We start from the raw sequence: 18,328 nt of genomic DNA on the forward strand, positions 1-18,328 counted from the left end.
ATCAAATTGCTGTATCAGTCCCAGGTAGCCAGGGTTCAGGTGAATGGCAAGATCTCTGAACCCTTCTCATTGAGTAGAGGTATGCGTCGGGGGGGGGGGGGGGGGGTGTCCACTGTCTCCGTTGCTGTACCCTCTGGCGGTGGAACCCCTGGCGATAGCCATTAGTGAACATCCAGGCATAAGAGGCCTCGGGGCGGGACCCTTGGTTGAAATCATTAGCCTATATGCCGATGACATGCTGCTGTACTTGGAGGATGCGGGCCCCTCTTTATCAGCAGCCCTAAATCCCATTGAACGTTTCAGGGAATTCTCCGGTCTCCGGATCAATTGGGACAAATCACAGATCCTCCCCTAGACCGAGGTCCTCCGAACTTGGACCAAGCCCACCTCCCTTTTTATAAGAGCTACCAAAATTAAATACCTGGGTATTCAGGTCACACGCTCCCCCGAAGAATACGCCAAATTGAATATAGAACCCCTGTATGCATTAATTAGAACTAAAAACCCAAATTGGGCGCGTCTTCCCCATGGAGTCATGGGCCGCATCAACCTGATCAAGATGATCTTGTTGCCCAAACTCCTATACATTTTTTGGTACTCTCCAACTTACCTGCTGCTTTGGATATTTAAAATTGTGGACTCTATCCTCGACTCATTTGTCTGGGGAAACTCTCAGCATAAGGTATCTTGGCGAGTCATAAAAAAAAAAAAAAACACGAGCTGGGTGGTACTGCACTACCCGATCTCACGCTTATTTTCTCGCCTCCCAACTATCCATTTCTTTCACTTCGACAAGGAAGACAAACTTGGGTACCTGGGCCTAGCATGCTCCGCAGCGGCTACCCAAGTTGCACGCCCCTTTCAGATAATTTTCAGTGATACCCATAGTTCAACTAGACTAGGGGGCCAAAGGGGACTGGTTTATCACCACTGGAGGATCTGGATGCTGGCACTGCGCCGGTTGAGGGCTTCCCCCATTCATACCCACATGCCACTTTGGGGCAATTTTAACCTTTCCGAGCTACTCGCCCTGCCAGATATAGATCTCTGGATCAACCGGGGGTGATATATCTCCATCAGGTAATGGACAATGCAGGAGTTAAATCGTTTAAGGATCTTAAACTCGCCTTCGACCTGCCTAACTCTGTTCTTTCGCTTTCTCCAGCTCCGCCACGCACTGCAGTCCCAGTTTGGAAATTCTACACCTGATCTCACCTCTATATACTTTGTATACGTTGTATACGTTCTACTTGGTGAGGACACAAAAAAAAAAACTAACCTCCATTTGCTATTCCAGCTTTACCCTGCCTGTAGCGGCAGAATTGTCCAGCAAGTTGAGGGGCAGATGGGTGGCGGACATGGGGGAGCTGGAGGAGGATAAGTGGACGAATGCCTTGGCGGCCAGTAAATTGGTTTCTCCATGGCTGGCTGATAGACTCACTCATCTATACATATTCCACAGAGCCTACCTGACCCCAGCTCGTATAGCAAGATACAAACCTCAATGGGACCCCTCATGCCCAGAACCAAAGACCGCAATAGCTCTTTCTACCACTTGATCTGGTCTTGTCCGGCGATACGATCCTACTGGGAACAACTGGTCAAGTTCCTGCACGATGACATGGGCTCTCCCCTAACACTATGCCCCAAACAATGTCTATTGGGAATACTCCCTGAACATGAACATAACAGACCTCTTCACATTTTTATGCAAGAAACATTATTTGTAGCCAGGCTTCTGGCTGCGGTCTGGTACACTGACACTTCAGGGATGGTTGGCCACTTTTAACCAATGCCTACCCTACAAAAACATTATATACAAGCACAGAAACTGCCCAGCGAAATGCTACAGAATTTGGGACCGTTGGCTGGAATCCGCATCTACATTTACAGAACTAGATTTCTGAGCTGATTGAGCACTGCTACCATTAATAGGTAGAAGGCTCCTACAGCAACACACACGCTTCTCTCTAGTATATGTCAACGCTTGCTTGTGACTGTCCGACACTTGACCATGGCCAATGAATCTGTGTGTAGTGAGGGGGGCCAGTGTGTCCAGTGAGGCTTGAAGTGAAGTGTTGTAGACAGAAGTGGCTAGGTCGGTGCAGAGCAGGGGTGTGATTTTTTTCATGGAGGTGGTCAGTAGCAGAGAAAAGGGGTTGAGATGGTAGGTTTCTAGGGGTAACTGTTAGGTGAGTGGAGGAGAGAGGGAGAGGGTGAAACGAATAAGGTTAGTTATCAGAGAATGATTGTGGGGATTTCAAAAGAGAGAAAGTAGGGTAGCCAGGCAGAGAAGTCATCAAAGGTTGATACTGGTCCAGGGGGTCGGTAAATCGGCTATCTTTAGAGAAACTGGGGAGAAAAGACGAATGCAATGCGCCTCAAATGAGGAGAGTGCCAGAGAGGGGGGTGGGTGAAGTACCTGAAAGGTACTATGTGGGGCTAAAAGAATTCCAACACCCCCTCTTTTGCGTCCACTGGGTCTGGGGGAGTGATTCAAAAGAAGAACCTCCATGGAATAGGGCAGCAGAAGATGCAGTGTCGGATTCATGAAGCCAGGTTTCGGTAATAGCGAGTAGATTAAATGAGTTGGCGATAGAGATCATGGAGAGAGCCGAGTTTGTTAGAGCGGGCATTCCAAAGGCCACAAGAGAAAAGGATTCTGGTTATGGGAAGAAGAGAAATGGGAACTAGATTGTGTGCATTGCGGCTGCAGCCAGAGGATGTAGAGTAATGGGTGCGTTGAGTACAGTAAAATGAGGGAGGCCCAGGCTTTGGGGATACATCACCAGAGGTTAGGAAAAGCAGACGGGTGAGGGAGGTAATGTGGGAGTGAGATTTATATGAAGGGACATGCCCCAGTGTCCTGGAGTTTTTTCTGCATTTGGATTTTGCAGGAGTTGGTGAGTGCAGTTATAGGGAGAGGACATCACCAAATGTTACTCCAAATCTTCTGAACATAGCAGCAGTTGCCCCCTATCACGGTGCCAGGCTTGAGAAAGATCCCAACAATATTGAGCCTGCGCTTTTCCCATCCCCAGCCTAATGCTCCAGTGAGCACTGGAGGAGCAGAGCGGTGAGCAGTGACTGATTTTTCTCCAAACAGACGTAGCGCTGAGCAATTGGTGGTCATGTGATCACTTGGCTCTTGGGACAACTGCACTGTGACGCTGATGCTACAGAATGGAGGCAAATATGTAGTGTTTTTTTGTTTAACGTTTCCTTTACATCTCCTATAAGTGGCTATATTGATGCTTTAAATTGATAGACTGCTGGTTCAGGAAAGTAGAGGTTCTGCCACCTAATCATTTTTGTTGGAATTTGTGGTGGCTTCTGCTCCCAACATCTAGACCACATGTTCACTGTTCAAACAAATAGCCAGTGAGACTAAAAACGGCTCTCAACTACTCCCAAGTATATAAATGACTTTTCTGACTTCACTAGCTGCATGCTTGTTCCAATTTAGTTAGTCAAAGGTAATGGGCTGGAGACTGCCAGGTAAAAAGTCAGATCCCTCAGTACAGACTCCTTTACAGGCTGTAAATCACAGAACAGATTGTCATTTTAGAAGACTTTATTTACGTAAATCCACTCCTCACACACCCCACAGATCACCTTCAGCAATCTCCATTTTGCTCTCTATAGGAAAATTTGTTGTTTCCAAAGGTGTTTTTTTCACATCCCTCTCAACTTCTACATTTTATGACATCTTAATTGTACCTCACTGTGTAATTTCTTGTAGCCATAGCAGCTGTGGAGTTAATGTCTTTCTGTGTAACATGATGTTCTTTGTGTGGGTGAAAAATTACTACTTACAATAATGTGACTTATGATTTTGTGATGTAAATGTTCCAGCAGTAACTTTCTTCAATGTGACAGTATTTGTTGTCTGTTCTTGTTTACAGAGCTCAGTGTGGAGAGCGTCCCCCGAGAGGTGTATGATGCTCTACAGAGTGCTATGGAAAAGTTACAGGTATGAGCATCTCTGATCCCAATTCTGAAATTACCAATTGTATATTCTTTATATTATCACAGTATTCTCTTACAAAGTTCTCCAATGGCTTTAACCAGACCTTATATGCCCCTGTACAGCACTGTGGCCTTGCAGCACTGGGCTCCTAAGTTATATTCTGACCAGGAGTCCCGTGCATAAAATGTGTGTGATTTTGTTGTACTCCTCCAAACACATAGTCAGAGGCTTCTTGTATTTAAAAATCTGGCTGGTGAGTTATAAAGAGCATATACAAGACAAATACATATTTAATAGCTTGTAAAACAGAGTCTCTGAGTATGTTCTGTAGGAGGTGCTCTTAAAGTGTTCATAAACTATATTGTTGTGTGTCGTTATTGCATGTAAAAGTATGGTCTTTGACCGGCTTAACCTTTGTCATATATGTTTTCATTGTTGGTAAATATATGGTTGATTCTGCTTTTTCCTATTCTAAGTGACAACGCTATAGCAGGCAATCCTCCCTGACCGCCAGTATCTCTCTGTGTGCATGCTCTGCCAGATGCCTGTTTGGGAGCCATTCACTTCTGCCTTTCTGCTTTGGAAGCTGGCCCTTGTGATTCTATATCAGACTGTTGTGCTGCTCCAGCAGGTTGATGGACCTCTCCCCTGCTATTTGCCCCACCCAATAGCTGGTTTCAGGTTGTGGGGTCCCTCTAGCTGGGATGAGTTGCGAGCGCAAATTGATTCAGATTTTGACCAAATAGTTTTTTTTAGAATGTTTTTTCCATAGGACCGGCGCTCCGCGGACTAGGTCAAAGCTTGCGCCCTTTTCCCAGGATCGCAGCGAGCTGCCAGCAGGTTTTTTATATGCGAGGCCGCGGCTTCGGCCTTGTCCGCTGTCTTTTCCCAGGATTGCGGCAGACTAGGCCGAACCCGCAGCCTCGCCTAAAAACGTAGGACTTAGAAAAACTTGGTTCGCATCGAGCTCTATTCTCTAGGCACGTCCAAAGTCGCGGGCCAATTGCATTCTGGTTTTGAAGGGCCCGCCAGGTTATTTAGACATGTATATCTTTTGTGTCCCCCGACGATCTCCCAGCGCCAGGGCCACAAAAGATGTATATGCCTTGGAATGAAGCAGAGAGGAGGCGGGTCGAGCACCGCCGCCGTACACACACAGGAGAATTTCCTGTTTACGGGGGGCCTCTGTAATGGGAATTCCCGCGCTGCCATTGGACTGTTTTGTCAATCAAAGGAGGCGGGATTTTCTATTAAAGAGGCCCCTGTGTAAACAGGAGATTCTCCTGTAATTAATATTTGGCAATTGGTGGGTGCATTCCTGGCAATTGGCGGGTGCATTCCTGGCAATGGCATTCTTGGCGCGTGCCTTCCTGGCAATGGCGCGTGCATTCCTGGCAATGGCGCGTGCATTCCTGGCAATGGCGCGTGCATTCCTGGCAAATCGTGCGTGCATTCCTGGCAAATCGTGCGTGCATTCATGACAATGGTGGGTCTGCAGATGGGCACTTGTGAGGCTGCAGATAGGCACTGACCCTTATTTTGCTTCACAGTTCTTTTATTAAATGTTTTATATTTTTTTCCTGAAACTTCGCTCTTAAAGTGAAGGCGTGTGTTATACACCAATACATACAGTATATCTAAATAATACGCCCAAGCTCATCTCTTTACTCGCACACAGCCACAAAGGCAAGAGAATTCTTGTTTGGTGTGTATTAGTGCTCGGAGGAACACACTTGGACCGAATTTTAAAGGAGTTGTAAAGAAAAAAATGTTTTCACCTTAATGCAATCTATGCATTAAGGTGAAAAAACATCTGATGATGACCCCCCCCCCCCCCCCCCGAGCCCCCGTTTTACTTACCTGACCCCTCGAAAGTCCCGTGCTCGGTCCCGAGATCCTCTTTGCCACTCAGCCTGGCCGCTGATTGGCTAGAGCGCATGGATTGAGAGCAGCGCAGTCATTGGCTGGCGCTGCTGTCAATCACATCCAGTGATGCGGTGCGCCAAGGGGGGCAGGACTGAGTGATACAGTGAGCGTCTATGGCCGCTCGCTGTATCTCGGGAGCGTGCCCGCAAGGACTCATCACCATGCAAGCTCTCTCGCATGACTGTGATGAGTTCTTGCGGCGAGGATCAGAGACAGCCGCCGAGGGACCCCAGAAGACGTGGATCGGGGCCACTGTGTGCAAAACGATCTGCACGGTGGAGGTAAGTATAACATGTTTGTTATTTTAAAGAAAAAAAAAATCCTTTTAGTGACCCTTTAATGGTTCAAAGAATGTCAGGCAAAATGGTCGGCCCTCACACATGTTCACTACATCAAATATGGCCCCCTTTGAAAAAAGTTTGGACACCCCTGCTCTAGGGTCTCTGCTAAAACAATATATAGATAGATATAGATTTTATAATGTTTGAGGGTTATTAGAAATTTTCTAACAAAAAATACTGATTTTAACGTGTAAGCAATAAGCGTCGGATAAAGGTTTATTCTTTAAGTGGTTAAACTCGGGAAATGCTTTTTAAGATCGGGAGGGGGGGTTGAATCGCGTTTTTGATTTAACGATTAATCGTGTAGCTCTAGCATTTGCGCACATTATTTGAATGTCATTTAGAGACGACTGTTTTAAAGAGAAGGTCCAGCCTCCTTTAGAAAAAATAAATAAATCAAAGTCGGCAGATACAAATACTGTAGCTGCTGACTTTTAATATCGGGGTAACTTGCCTGTCCAGGGATCCCGCAATTTCAGCACCCCAGCAGATTTTTCCATAGGCCCTTGTGTGCCGCCACCGCCATTGCTTGTAATAGAAATCGGCAGTGAAGCCTTGTAGCTTCACAGCCAGTTCCCTACTGTGCATGCACGAAGGGCAAGAAGGGCTTGCCTAATTGGATATGAATTGGAAGGGTTGTTTAGGTAGGTCCTCATATTGCATCGTTTTGGTAAATCTAATGGAGGGTGGACAGACTTTACAATCCGATTTATAGCAATTATGGCCAGCTTTTGCAAAATAACAGTTAAAAATGTTAGCTTGATTCTATTATGAGACACTTGTGTGTTTGTGTGATGGTGATAGAATGCTGCTGAAGGATCGACTCCGTCACAATATATTGTAGTGGCTTTGAACAGTATGTGTGTTTCTGATTTCTTACTCTGTCCGGTAGATAAATTTCATTCTCTGCCTTTGTTTGGTCCCAGTTTCGATTCACCAGCCTGATGCAGGAGCGGGTGGAACTTAAAGAACGGGTGGAAGAGTTGGAACATCGCTGTATCCAGCTGTCGGGGGAGACGGACACAATTGGTTTGTGCTTGTTTTGCTTCTCTTTAATGAATAATGGGAGAGAGAGTAATTTATTATTTTCTTTTAGGGGAATTTCCAAAAAGAAACATGGAGGCTGCCGCTGAGACATTTCAATTTGTAAAGGCTTGTCATGTCATTGTCCTGCCAGTCCTGAGTCACAAACCCAGAGCAAGTAAAGAATATAAGTATTTCTTAAGTTTTGGCTCTGTGACCCAAAGCATTACAATGAAGCAGCTAGCTTTTAAAAAGAGAGCACAGCAATGGCCGCCTCCAGGAATATTGTGTGGTTGTTGGTGCTTGTCATTGCCTGTGCACCAATCTTCTTATATACTTAAATTCTTAACCAAACTTATACAATGTTATCTTTTAAGGGTTTCACAAAGGCTCAGCGGGGGATTGACTCACTGATCCCCGCCGTGCAGGAGGATGACAGGTCCGTCTCAGCTCTCTGTGCTGAGATGGACCTATCGGAGCCCCGCTCTCCTCTATGGAGAGATCGGATGAAAACGTACCACCTGTTCTGATCCTCAAGATGGATGGAAAATAATGTCACCATCCATCTGGATTTCAGGGACAGGATCGAATCGGATAGCAGCGGTTCTTGGCGGACATGTCACCGCTGATATGCAGCGCTCCATGGTAGTGAATGGAGGCTCCGATCAGGTCTGCCTGAGAAACTGACCCGCAGACCTGATCGAAAAACAGTGTGAAACGGGCCTAAGTGCACATAAACCTCAGTCATGGAATCTGAGCAAAGTACATATATCTGTAGTGTTTACCTATCTCTCTCCAAAGCTCTAAGGCAGGCCATACACAGTGTGAATTATTATTATACACAATTTATATGGAGCCAACAGTTTACGCAGCGCTTTACAATGTATAATGGGGGGGGGGGGACAGAACAATTACAGTACAATACAGAAGGTATAGGAGGGCCCTGCTAGTAGACTAGTAGAATTTACATTCTAAAGGGAGGGGGTGGTGGTACAAAAGGTAATCGCTGCGGAGAATGATTTGATGGGGGTGGCTCGGGGACAGTTGTTGGGTGGGTGTGGGATAGGCTTCCCTGAATAAATGAGTTTTCAGGGATCTCCTAAAGGTTGACAGGATAGCGGCTGATTGAACATATCAGGGCAGGGAGTTCAAGAGAATGGGAGAGGCTCTGGGGAAGTCCTGAAGGCGAGCATGGGAGGAGATAACAAGGGAGCTAGAGAGCAGGAGGTTCTGGGAGGAGCAGAGGCGACGATTTGGGCGATATCTGCAGATGAGGTTGGTGATGTAGATGGGGGCGATGTTGTGAATGGCCTTGTTTGTCATGGTTGGCATTTTGAATTTTACACAGTGGGGTAGGGGAAGCCAGTGAAGGGATTAGCAGAGAGGAGCAACAGTCACGGATCAGTTAGTGAGGTGTATTAGTCTAGCAGCAGGATTCATAATAGACTGAAGGGGGGATTGCCTGCTTAAGGGTAGGCCATTAAGGAGAGAGTTGCAGTAATCAAGGCGGGAAATAATCAAGGAGTGAATAAGTTGCTTTGTGGTGTCATTATGATCGAATTCTGGAGATGTTGCGGGGGTTAAGGCTGCAGGATTTAGCCAGTGGTTGGATGTGAGGACTGAAGGAGAAGTCAGAGTTGAGGATTATAGCCAGCACCCTGGCATGTGTGGAAGGACCAATGGTTGTGTTATTAATGGTGAAGTCATGGGGGGGGGGGACATGAAGGAGGAAATGTATCAAGCTCAGTTTTAGAAAGATTGAGGAAGTGGTGTGACATACATACCGATATGTCATTAACTAAGTTTGAGATCCGTGAGGAGAGGAGAGATAGCCATGGGAGGTTATCAACTGGCCCAGGGAAGAGGTATAGCTTGAGAATAGAAGGGGCCCAAGCACAGAGCCTTGTAGTACCCCAACAGGAAGAGGAGCGGAGGAGATGGAGTTGTGACACTGAAAATGCATTGAGATAGGTAGAACCAGGAATAAAGCAGAATCACAGAGGCTAAGGGAGTGTAATTTGCTGAGGAGCAGGTTGGTCAACTGTGTTGAAGGCAGCAGAGGTCTAAGAGTATGCGTATGGAGTAATGGCCATTGGTTTTAGCAGTTAGTAGGTCATTGGTGAGTTTTAGTAGGGCAGTTTCAATAGAATGTTGTGGGCAGAAGCTGGACTGTAGGGGTCGGGAAGGTTGTTGTATGTGAGGTAGCGACTCATTCGGTCATGGACAAGGCGTTCAATGAGCTTGGAGACAAACTGGAGCAGGGAGATGGGTCATAAGTTATTCAAACAGGTGGGGTCTAGTGAGTGTCTTTTAAGTATGGGGGTAACCAGTGCATGTTTAAGCTGGGAAAGAAAGGTGACGGAGGAGAGGGAGAGGTTGAAGATGTGGTTTAGGGAGTTGAGGATAGAGCGGGAAGGTGGTCGCAGTAATTGGAAAGGGACAGGGGACAGGTAGTGAGGTGAGCCATGAAGAGGAGTTTATCAACTTCATCTGTGGTAACTGGGAAAAAGGAGGAGAGTATTGAGTGTGGTGTTGGACCTGATGTGTTGGGAGGAATTTGAAAATTGGATATCTCTTTGCGAATTGTCAATTTTGCTTTTTGAAATGGTTGGCAATCTGTTGAGCGGTAAGCAAGTTGGTGGGGGGTGAAGTAAGGAATTAAGGGTAGAAAACAGTTGACGAGGTTTGGATGAGAGCGTTTTGATGAGAGTATTGTAATAGGTTTGTTTAGCAGTGTGGAGGCAGGAGTTGTATTTGAGAAGGGCAGATTTGTAGAGGGTAAAGTCTTTCAGGCTTTTCGATTTACGCCATGCTCGCTCAAGAGCACGGCTGAGTCTCTTGAGACTTCTGGTGTCGTGTGTTTGCCACTGTTGTGGCCGATGGGGCCTGGTTCTGCGTGTAAAAAGAAGCGCAAGTATGTCTAGGGAGGATGACAACGTAGTGTTGTAGATGGAAGTGGTTAGGTCTGGGCAGAACGGTGTGAATTTCTTTCCTGCAATCCTCTTTTTCTGCAGTGGTTCTCGACCCTTTCCTCAAGTACCCCCAACAGGCCATGTTTTGGGAATCTCTCTTAGATAAAATAGCTGTCCAAAATACCAAGCCATTGAGTCTGATTTAAAGCATCTGTGCAAGATAAAGGAAAACCTTCAAACATGGCCTGTTGGGGGTACTTGAGGACAAAGTTGAGAACCATTGTCTTTCCATATGTGAAGGTTAAATCTTTTCTTCCTCCAAACAGAATGCCCTCTGGTCCTTTTGTAATGACTTGAAATACATAATGCTATACCGCATTCACTATATGGACGACTTATGTATTTATATCCTCAATCTCATGGGAGAATAAATTCAGTTCAGCTAATCTTTCCTCATAGCTGAGCTACTCCATGCCTCTTATCAGTTTGGTTTCCCTTTTCTGATTTTGATATATAATAATTAATTATTTTTACAGTTAATGCATTTAATACAGGAGGGAACATATATGATATGTAGAGCATGATGCATTGTCCAATGACTTGTGTACTTCCTGCATGCAGAATACAAAAACTCAGTGAGGCATATTTCACTAAGCTACCTCAAATGTGTAGATGGGGAAGTCGAGGTGTTTTTTTTTTTTTTTCCGACTGGTTGAACAAAAAAAACTGTCTCAATGGCCAGCTTTACTCGGGTCTATGCAGAACGCAGATCATTCAGACTTCTTGGCCCAGCTTCTGCTCTTATCTAGAGGTCTCCAGCTGCAGCAGACCCTTCTCTTTTCATTTAAACTTGAAGTCACATCTCTGTGCTAATCCAAAAAAGACAGTGGCACTGTTATGAAATGATTATCTGTCTCTACAGGGGAATACATTGCACTTTATCAGAGTCAGAGAGCCATCCTGAAACAGCGTCACACAGAAAAGGAGGAGTACATAAGTCGACTAGCTCAGGACAAAGAGGAGATGAAGGTGAGGGATCCTGGCACTTGATTGTTTGCCCTCCCTGTACTGTACTATGTGTGTAATTGAACTCTGCGCTCTTCTCTGCCCAGGCCAAGTTACTGGAGCTGCAGGTTTTGGTCATGAGGCTGGTGGGTGAGAGGAATGACTGGTACAAGAAGTATGTAGAAGCAACAGGAGGTTTTAAAGACGTGGCTCCAGCTCTCAATACTGAAAAACCAATGGATCTGGGTGCAGCAGATGGGGAAGGTAAGACTGGATTCAAACTTCACCATATCTGTGAAACTGGTCTATAGAAATGTGATCAACAGCGGTTAAAAAATTTAGAAAATCTGAACATCCAAAGTGGGAAGCCATATTGGGGACCAGTAACCAAACGGCAACACAGATTATTTAAAGTGTGTATATTAAATGTTATCCAAATTCATTCATATAGAACAAATGTCAGCCCAAAACAAGTCCAGTATTATAATTTGAATGGCTTGGCAACATTTTTTAAATGCATTTTCCTCCTTGTCCATTGAGGGACACAGAATTTTGTTTTTAGGTTTGTTTTTTTTTGTTTTTTTTAAACATTGAACAGCGAGTGCTTTTATTTTACTTATTACATGAAAATAAAAAGTACAACGCAAAACAAACTGTGACATGTTACTTTACATTGAATAGCTTGCCCCCATGTTCTGGCTGGGGGTTAGTCAGCCAGAACAGGTTACTTTATTAAATAAAGAATTGATTAAAAAAAAACAAAAAACAGATCTGGTCTCATGTCAGTAGTATGTATGCATAGAATGAAAGTGCTGGATTGTAAAAAGTTTTTGTAAAAAGTGATTGGTCCATATTGCCAACAGAAGAAGCCTAAGGAGCATGCTGCAAAGTCAGCTCGCTCTCTGAATGTTCAGAGAAGTCCCTTTTTGTTTCTCAACTCCCTTACTGGAACCTTCCGAGGTTGGCAAGGTATGGCACGCACACAGATTAGAAGATTTTTGTCAAGCACTCTTGGGTCTTATGGATCAAGGGTGTCATTGCCCTTGTTCCCGTAGCCCAAGCTCCAAAGAGAGCATTCGTAGAATTTTGTATCACAAAGCACTGAAAGTCTTCATTCGGGCCAGGAATTCTGCATGACGTCTACCGAATGTCATTGCTTCCTTTCACCAGGGAGACTTTCGTGCTTCTGTGGACATAAAGGATGCTTACCCCATGTCCCTATCTTTCCAGCACATCCGTGATTCCTAAGCATTACAGTAGCAGCCATTCACGATTAGTTCATAAACCCTGCCATCTGCACCTCGGGTATTCGCCAAGGTTACATAGGTGAGGTTGAAAAAAGACACAAGTACATCAAGTCCAACATATGTGTGTGATTTATTTGTCAGTATTACCTTGTATATCCCTGTATTTTGTGGTCGTTTAGGTGCTTATCTAATAGTTTTTTTAAACTATCAATACCCCCTGCTGAGACCACCGCCTGTGGAAGGGCATGCCACATCCTTGCCGCTCTTACAGCAAAGAACCCTCTACATAGTTTTAGGTTAAACCTCTTTTCATTTTAATGAGTGGTCACGTGTCTTGTTAAACTCCCTTTCGCAAAAAAGTTTCTTCCCTATTGTGGGATCACCAGTATGGTATTTGTAAATTGAAATCATAATCCCCTCGCAAGTGTCTCTTCTCCAGATAGAATAAGTTAATCCCCTTTTTAATGCATGCCAATATTGTGTTTGCTTTGTTAGCAGCAGCTTGGCATTGCATGCCATTGCTGAACCGATCTTCTACTAGGACCCCCAGGTCCTCTTCCATCCTAGATCCCCCCCCCCCCCAGTGTATACATTGCATTAATATTTTTGCCACCCAAATGCATTGTTTTATATTTTTCTACATTGGCGTAGGTGAGAACTGTCCAGCCATCCAACTCTATTCTTTTGAGAGTCCTGGACCTTATGAGTAGCCTCTTTAGACCTTTCCAATGCAATATTTTGTCAACGCGGGTCGAGTTGATCAGATCTATAAACAGACCAATTCAGATATTGCTGAGTTCCAAGTTTTCTGGCTTAGTTGCTGAGGAAATACCATTCTTAAGACCGGGAAATGATTCCTTTTACCTTCTTTAGAAAGATATTCATGACACATTCCATATTCTATGGCTGGGAAGAAGTCCTAGGCACCCTGTCGGTGCGGGGGACTTGGTCAGAGGAGTCTCGTTTTCCTTCCTACCTCCTAGATCGTTTGATTTGGCTGTCTTCAGCATTGGAGCATTCTGCTGGAGGATCATCCAATCCAGATTCGGCTGAAAGTGGATTTTTCTGGATTAAACAGGAGGTTTGTCTCCAGGTACAGAGATCCACTAGTGGAAGCAGTAGGGTCAGTATACACGGTCCATTACATGGACCCAATTTTGTACACAAGCCTCTTTGACCTACAAAATGCCATGAGTCTTGATATGTCCTCCCTCTCTGTATCATGATCAAGGATCACTGGGTCACCTGTTTTACAAAACATGCAGTAGGCATGTGTCAGGTCCTCAAGGACCAGGTAAAACAGGGGCTGAGGGAGCTGCCTCCAGAACAAGTCAAATTGTCAGAATTTGCCTAAAGCCTTATGTTTTACAAAAGATGCTACGAGAGATTCAATTCAAGCATCTCATCTCACACTCCAGCTGGTGCATATGCACAGAATTCTTTGGCTAAAGCAATGGTCAGCAGAGGCACCATGCAAAAAGCATTTGGCTTGTTTTCCCTTCCATGACGAATGCCACTTTGGGGAAGATTTGAAAAATGATATCCAAAAGATATTGAGTGGAAAGACCACTCTATTACCAGAGAAGAAGAAAAACAAGCGACCTTGTTTTAAACATTCTCTCCCCGACTCCTGGTAAGTCTACCTCCAGCCAGTGGCGACTGCATTTTCCGCCAAGTCTAGTCAATATTCCAATCTCACACGTTCCTGAAAAAACGGCTCATAGAGGAAAAGTGGGTGCTGAAACGATCACCAGCTGAGCACTGTAACCATCAAACAAACATATTTGCCAGCACACCATGGATCGTAGATTACGTCCAAAAATGTAATGCAAAACAAACATCACAATAGTGCAACGTTTCGAGGTAACACAGGACCTCTTCGTCACTCGCCTGACGAAGAGGTCCTGTGTGACTTTGAAACGTTGCACTATTGTGATATTTGTTTTGCATTACATTTTTGAATGTAATCTACGATCCATGGTGTGCTGGCGAATATGTTTGGCATTTTCACCCAGCCACAAAGGCTAAAGAATACCAGGCCCAGAAGAACAGGAAGCTGTGGGGTTCAAAGGCCAAAAAGCAGACCCCCAATACCTCTTCATGAAGAGGCGCCCCCGCTCAGCCGAGTGGGGGGGACAGCTTCGTCAGTTTTCAGCGGCATGGCAGACAGAAATCCAGGACAAATGGGTAGTATCCACAGTATCCCTAGGGTACAAGCTGGAATTTCGAGAGATCCCATCTTCTCTGTTCCGAAGCTCAAGGATCCATTAAAAAGAGTGTCCTTCAAGGGATTGGATCACTTGCTGTCTCAAGGGGTGATCACAGAAGTACCCCTAAAAGAGCAAGGTTCAGGTTTTTATTCAAACCTCTTTGTGATCCCAAAACCAAACGGAGACGTCGGACCCATTCTGGATCTAAGATCTCTAAATCTATTCCTAAAGATTCGCCATTTCCGAATGGAAACTATTCAATCAGTGGTCGCCACCCTACAAGGTGGAGAATTCATGGCGTCAATAGACATCAGACGCATACTTACATGTGCCTATCCATCCCGCTCACCAAAAGTACTTAAGGTTTGCTGTAGAACATCGCCACTTCCAGGTTGTGGCTCTGCCCTTTGGTGTGGCTACCGCACCCCGGGTATATACAAAGGTGCTAGCCCCCTCTGTTGGCAAATCTGAGGGCACAGAGCATAGCGATAACAGCCTATCAAGGCGATCTACTCGTGATAGAGCAGTCAGAGGCAGGATTAGATCACGCTGTGCTCACCACAATAAGATACCTGGAGCATTTAGGATGGATTGTAAACTTACAAAAATCCTCTCTACAAGCCCAAAGAAGGGTAGAGTATTTGGGCATGAGCATAGTCACAGCCCAAAGCCAGGTATTCCTACCAGAGCCAAAGATCAAGTCGCTAAAGGACCTGATCCACAAGGTCAAGGCAAAGAAAAGACCGTCTATTTGCCTTTGCATGACGCTATTGGGGAAGATGGTAGCCTCCTTTGAGGCTGTTCCTTACTCCCAGTTTCATTTGAGACTACTTTAAGACAGTATTTTAGCCGGCTGGAACAGGAAGATCCAAGCTCTGGATTTACCCATGCGCCTGTCTTCACAGGTGCGCCAAAGCTTCAGTTGGTGGTTAAAGACCAAACACTTCTGGAAAGGAACATCCTTTCTCCCAGACACCTGGAAGGTGGTGTCTACGGATGCCAGCCTAATGGGCTGGGGAGCAGTGTTGGAAGAAGCTTCAGCCCAGGGAACCTGGGCCAAAACCAAAAGGAGCCTGCCCATCAACATACTGGAAATACGGGCAGTATACTTAGCCCTCAGAACCTAGACACACAGGTTACAGGGCCACCCAGTTCGGATTCAATCCGACAATGCTACTGTGGTAGCTTAAATCAATCACCAGGGAGGCCCCCGCAGTCAGGGCATTCAGAAAGAGGTGAATCAGATTTTGACATGGGCAGAAGAACATGTTCCTTGTCTCTCTGCAATCCATGGGTAGAAAACTGGCAAGCGGACTATCTAAGTCACCAGCAGCTGTCACCGGGAGAGAGGTGGCCTCTCCACCCCAAGATCTTTCAGGGCATATGCCAGAGATGGGGGACCCTGGATGTAGACCTGCTAGCTTCCAGGTTCAACAGGAAGTTGGACAACTTTGTGTCCAGGATGGGAGATCCTCTGGCCTACGGATCGGATGCTCTAAGAATTATGTTGAATCGGTTCTCACTGATCTATGCGTTTCCTCAGATCGCTCTCTTACACAGGCTACTTTGCAGGATCAAGAAGGAAAGAATTCCTGTAATCTTAGTGGCCCCAAATTGGCCCAGAAGACCCTGGTACACCGAAATTATAAAGATGGCAGTAGGAAAACCTGTCGCAAGGTCCAGTGTTCCATCCTTCCTTACAAAAGCTGAATTTGACGGTTTGGCTACTGAGACTCGCATTCTGAAGAAGCGAGGGATCTCAGGTCCAGTGCTTTCTACACTTAATACCAGAAAGCCAGCTTCCAGGCTTATCTACTATAAAGTCTGTTTCATGGTGTGAAACGAAAAAATGGAATCCTCAAAGATATGACTTGAGTAGGATTCTCGCCTTTTGCCAGCTAGGAGTTAATATGAAATTAGCCCTTAGAGCCGATATTTGACCCTTAAATCGTACTATCGGTCTTCTTTCAAAAACCATTGGCATCTCATTCCCTAGTTCGGGCTTTCATTCAGGGGGTACTGTGGATCAATCCGCCAGTCAAGTCTCCCTTGTGCCCATGGGATCTGAATTTAGTATTGTCTGTGTTGCAGAAGCAACCTTTTGAACCTATTTGACAGATTCCGCTGATTCTTTTAAGCAGGAAATTGGCCTTTTTGATTGCTATCTCTTCGGCTAGAAGAGTATCTGAATTAACAGCTCTTTCTTACAAAGAGCCTTATTTAGTTTGTCACAAAGACAAGATTGTACTACGACCCCATTCTGCCTTTTTACCTAAGGTGGTGTCGGATTTTCATTTAAATCAGGACATTGTTTTGCCTTCTTTTTTTCCGGATCTGCAGACAGCGAAGGAAAAATTATTGCACTCTCTAGACCTAGTGAGAGCAGTAAAGGTGTATCTGCAGGCAACCGCTCAGATACATAAAACGGATGTTTTGTTTATTTTGACAGATGGTCCCAAGAAGGGACAAGCGGCATCAAAATCCACTATCTCCAGGTGGATTCGACAGACCGTTATTCAAGCATATGGTTTAAAGAACAGAACTCCTCCTTTTTCTGTTAGGGCGCACTCTACCAGGGCGATAAGTGCTTCATGGGCAGTGCACCACCAGGCTTCGTTGGCTCAGATCTGCAAAGCTGCAACTTGATCTTCAGTACACACATTTTCCAAATTCTATCAAGTGGACGTCAAAGGACATGAGGATGAGTGAGTGGAGTATTGGCCATGTCTACATTGGAAGGATCCAAATGTATCTGGGTGGAGGCCACGTCAGGAGTGGTCACTTGTCATTTAAAAACATTATTCTTGCCAAAATCATCCAGATCTACAATAAATGTCTTCTTTTTTTTGTTTTGGGTCTCAGTATCCCATTTAATTAATCGATTTTTTTAACTCTGTAGAGAGTCTCAGGAATTCTTCCGATTCATTAAAGGGTTTAATGGTACTCCTGAGGTCTCTAATCTGAGCCTCCAACATTTAGATTTTCCTTTGTTTCCTGAGTAATAAGAACTCTAATAGTTCTAAACCCTTGCTAATGAAAAAGTTCCCCCACTTAATCATGGGCTCATCGTCCATAAGCCCATCATTAGGTGGGACATCCCACCTTAAGCGTCTCGGGATGATTTTAGCCACGAAATATTGTTTGAAGGAAACAATATCCCACCATGTTTTTACTTTCTTTTCAAAAATGTGCCTGAATTTTCTGAAAGTATCGGCTAATTCGTTTCCTTCTACAACAGTTTGACTTCTAAAAAAAGATATCATCAATTTTGATTTCTCTCTTCTATAAATACTGGAAAACTTCCATGGTAATGCAGCTAGCCTGTAGTATATTGAATGCAGTAAAACGGTAAAGAAAATCAGGCAGCGCAAAACCAGTCCTAACAACTGCAGCTGAACACTGGGGGTCAATATAAAAAAAAAGTCCTTAGATAAAACACGTATAAAAAGCAGTGCAGCGCTAAAAATGAATTAAGTCACATGAGCAAGTAAGTCCAAAGACTTAAGTCCCATTTTATCTAGTTGGGTCTCTAGTGTCAATTTTATATTTAGTGTGTATTTTATTGTCTATGTTTTATGATATGTGTTTTTGTAAACAGGTTAGGTGGTTGTGCTGATGTCTATTTCATTTAATCCATTTTGTTCCTTCCCTGCTCAATGCTGCAAAAGCCTTGATTTAAAAAAAATGGCTCCAA

At 44.8% G+C, this 18,328-nt stretch overlaps 1 protein-coding gene across 8 annotated transcripts in view; it reads left to right on the plus strand.

The window, feature by feature from the left end:
• Positions 1 to 18,328, plus strand: part of GOLGA2 (golgin A2) — a 118,833-nt gene that overhangs the window by 97,559 nt on the left and 2,946 nt on the right. For all 8 annotated transcript variants that reach the window (XM_040324772.1, XM_040324774.1, XM_040324773.1 and 5 more), the window contains 4 exons: positions 3,906 to 3,973; positions 7,164 to 7,266; positions 11,095 to 11,201; positions 11,285 to 11,441. In XM_040324772.1, coding sequence (XP_040180706.1) covers positions 3,906 to 3,973; positions 7,164 to 7,266; positions 11,095 to 11,201; positions 11,285 to 11,441 — 435 coding nt within the window. The remainder of the gene's footprint in view (positions 1 to 3,905; positions 3,974 to 7,163; positions 7,267 to 11,094; positions 11,202 to 11,284; positions 11,442 to 18,328) is intronic.

This window comes from Rana temporaria, chromosome 9, assembly GCF_905171775.1.
Source record: "Rana temporaria chromosome 9, aRanTem1.1, whole genome shotgun sequence".
Classification (NCBI taxonomy): Eukaryota; Metazoa; Chordata; class Amphibia; order Anura; family Ranidae; genus Rana; species Rana temporaria.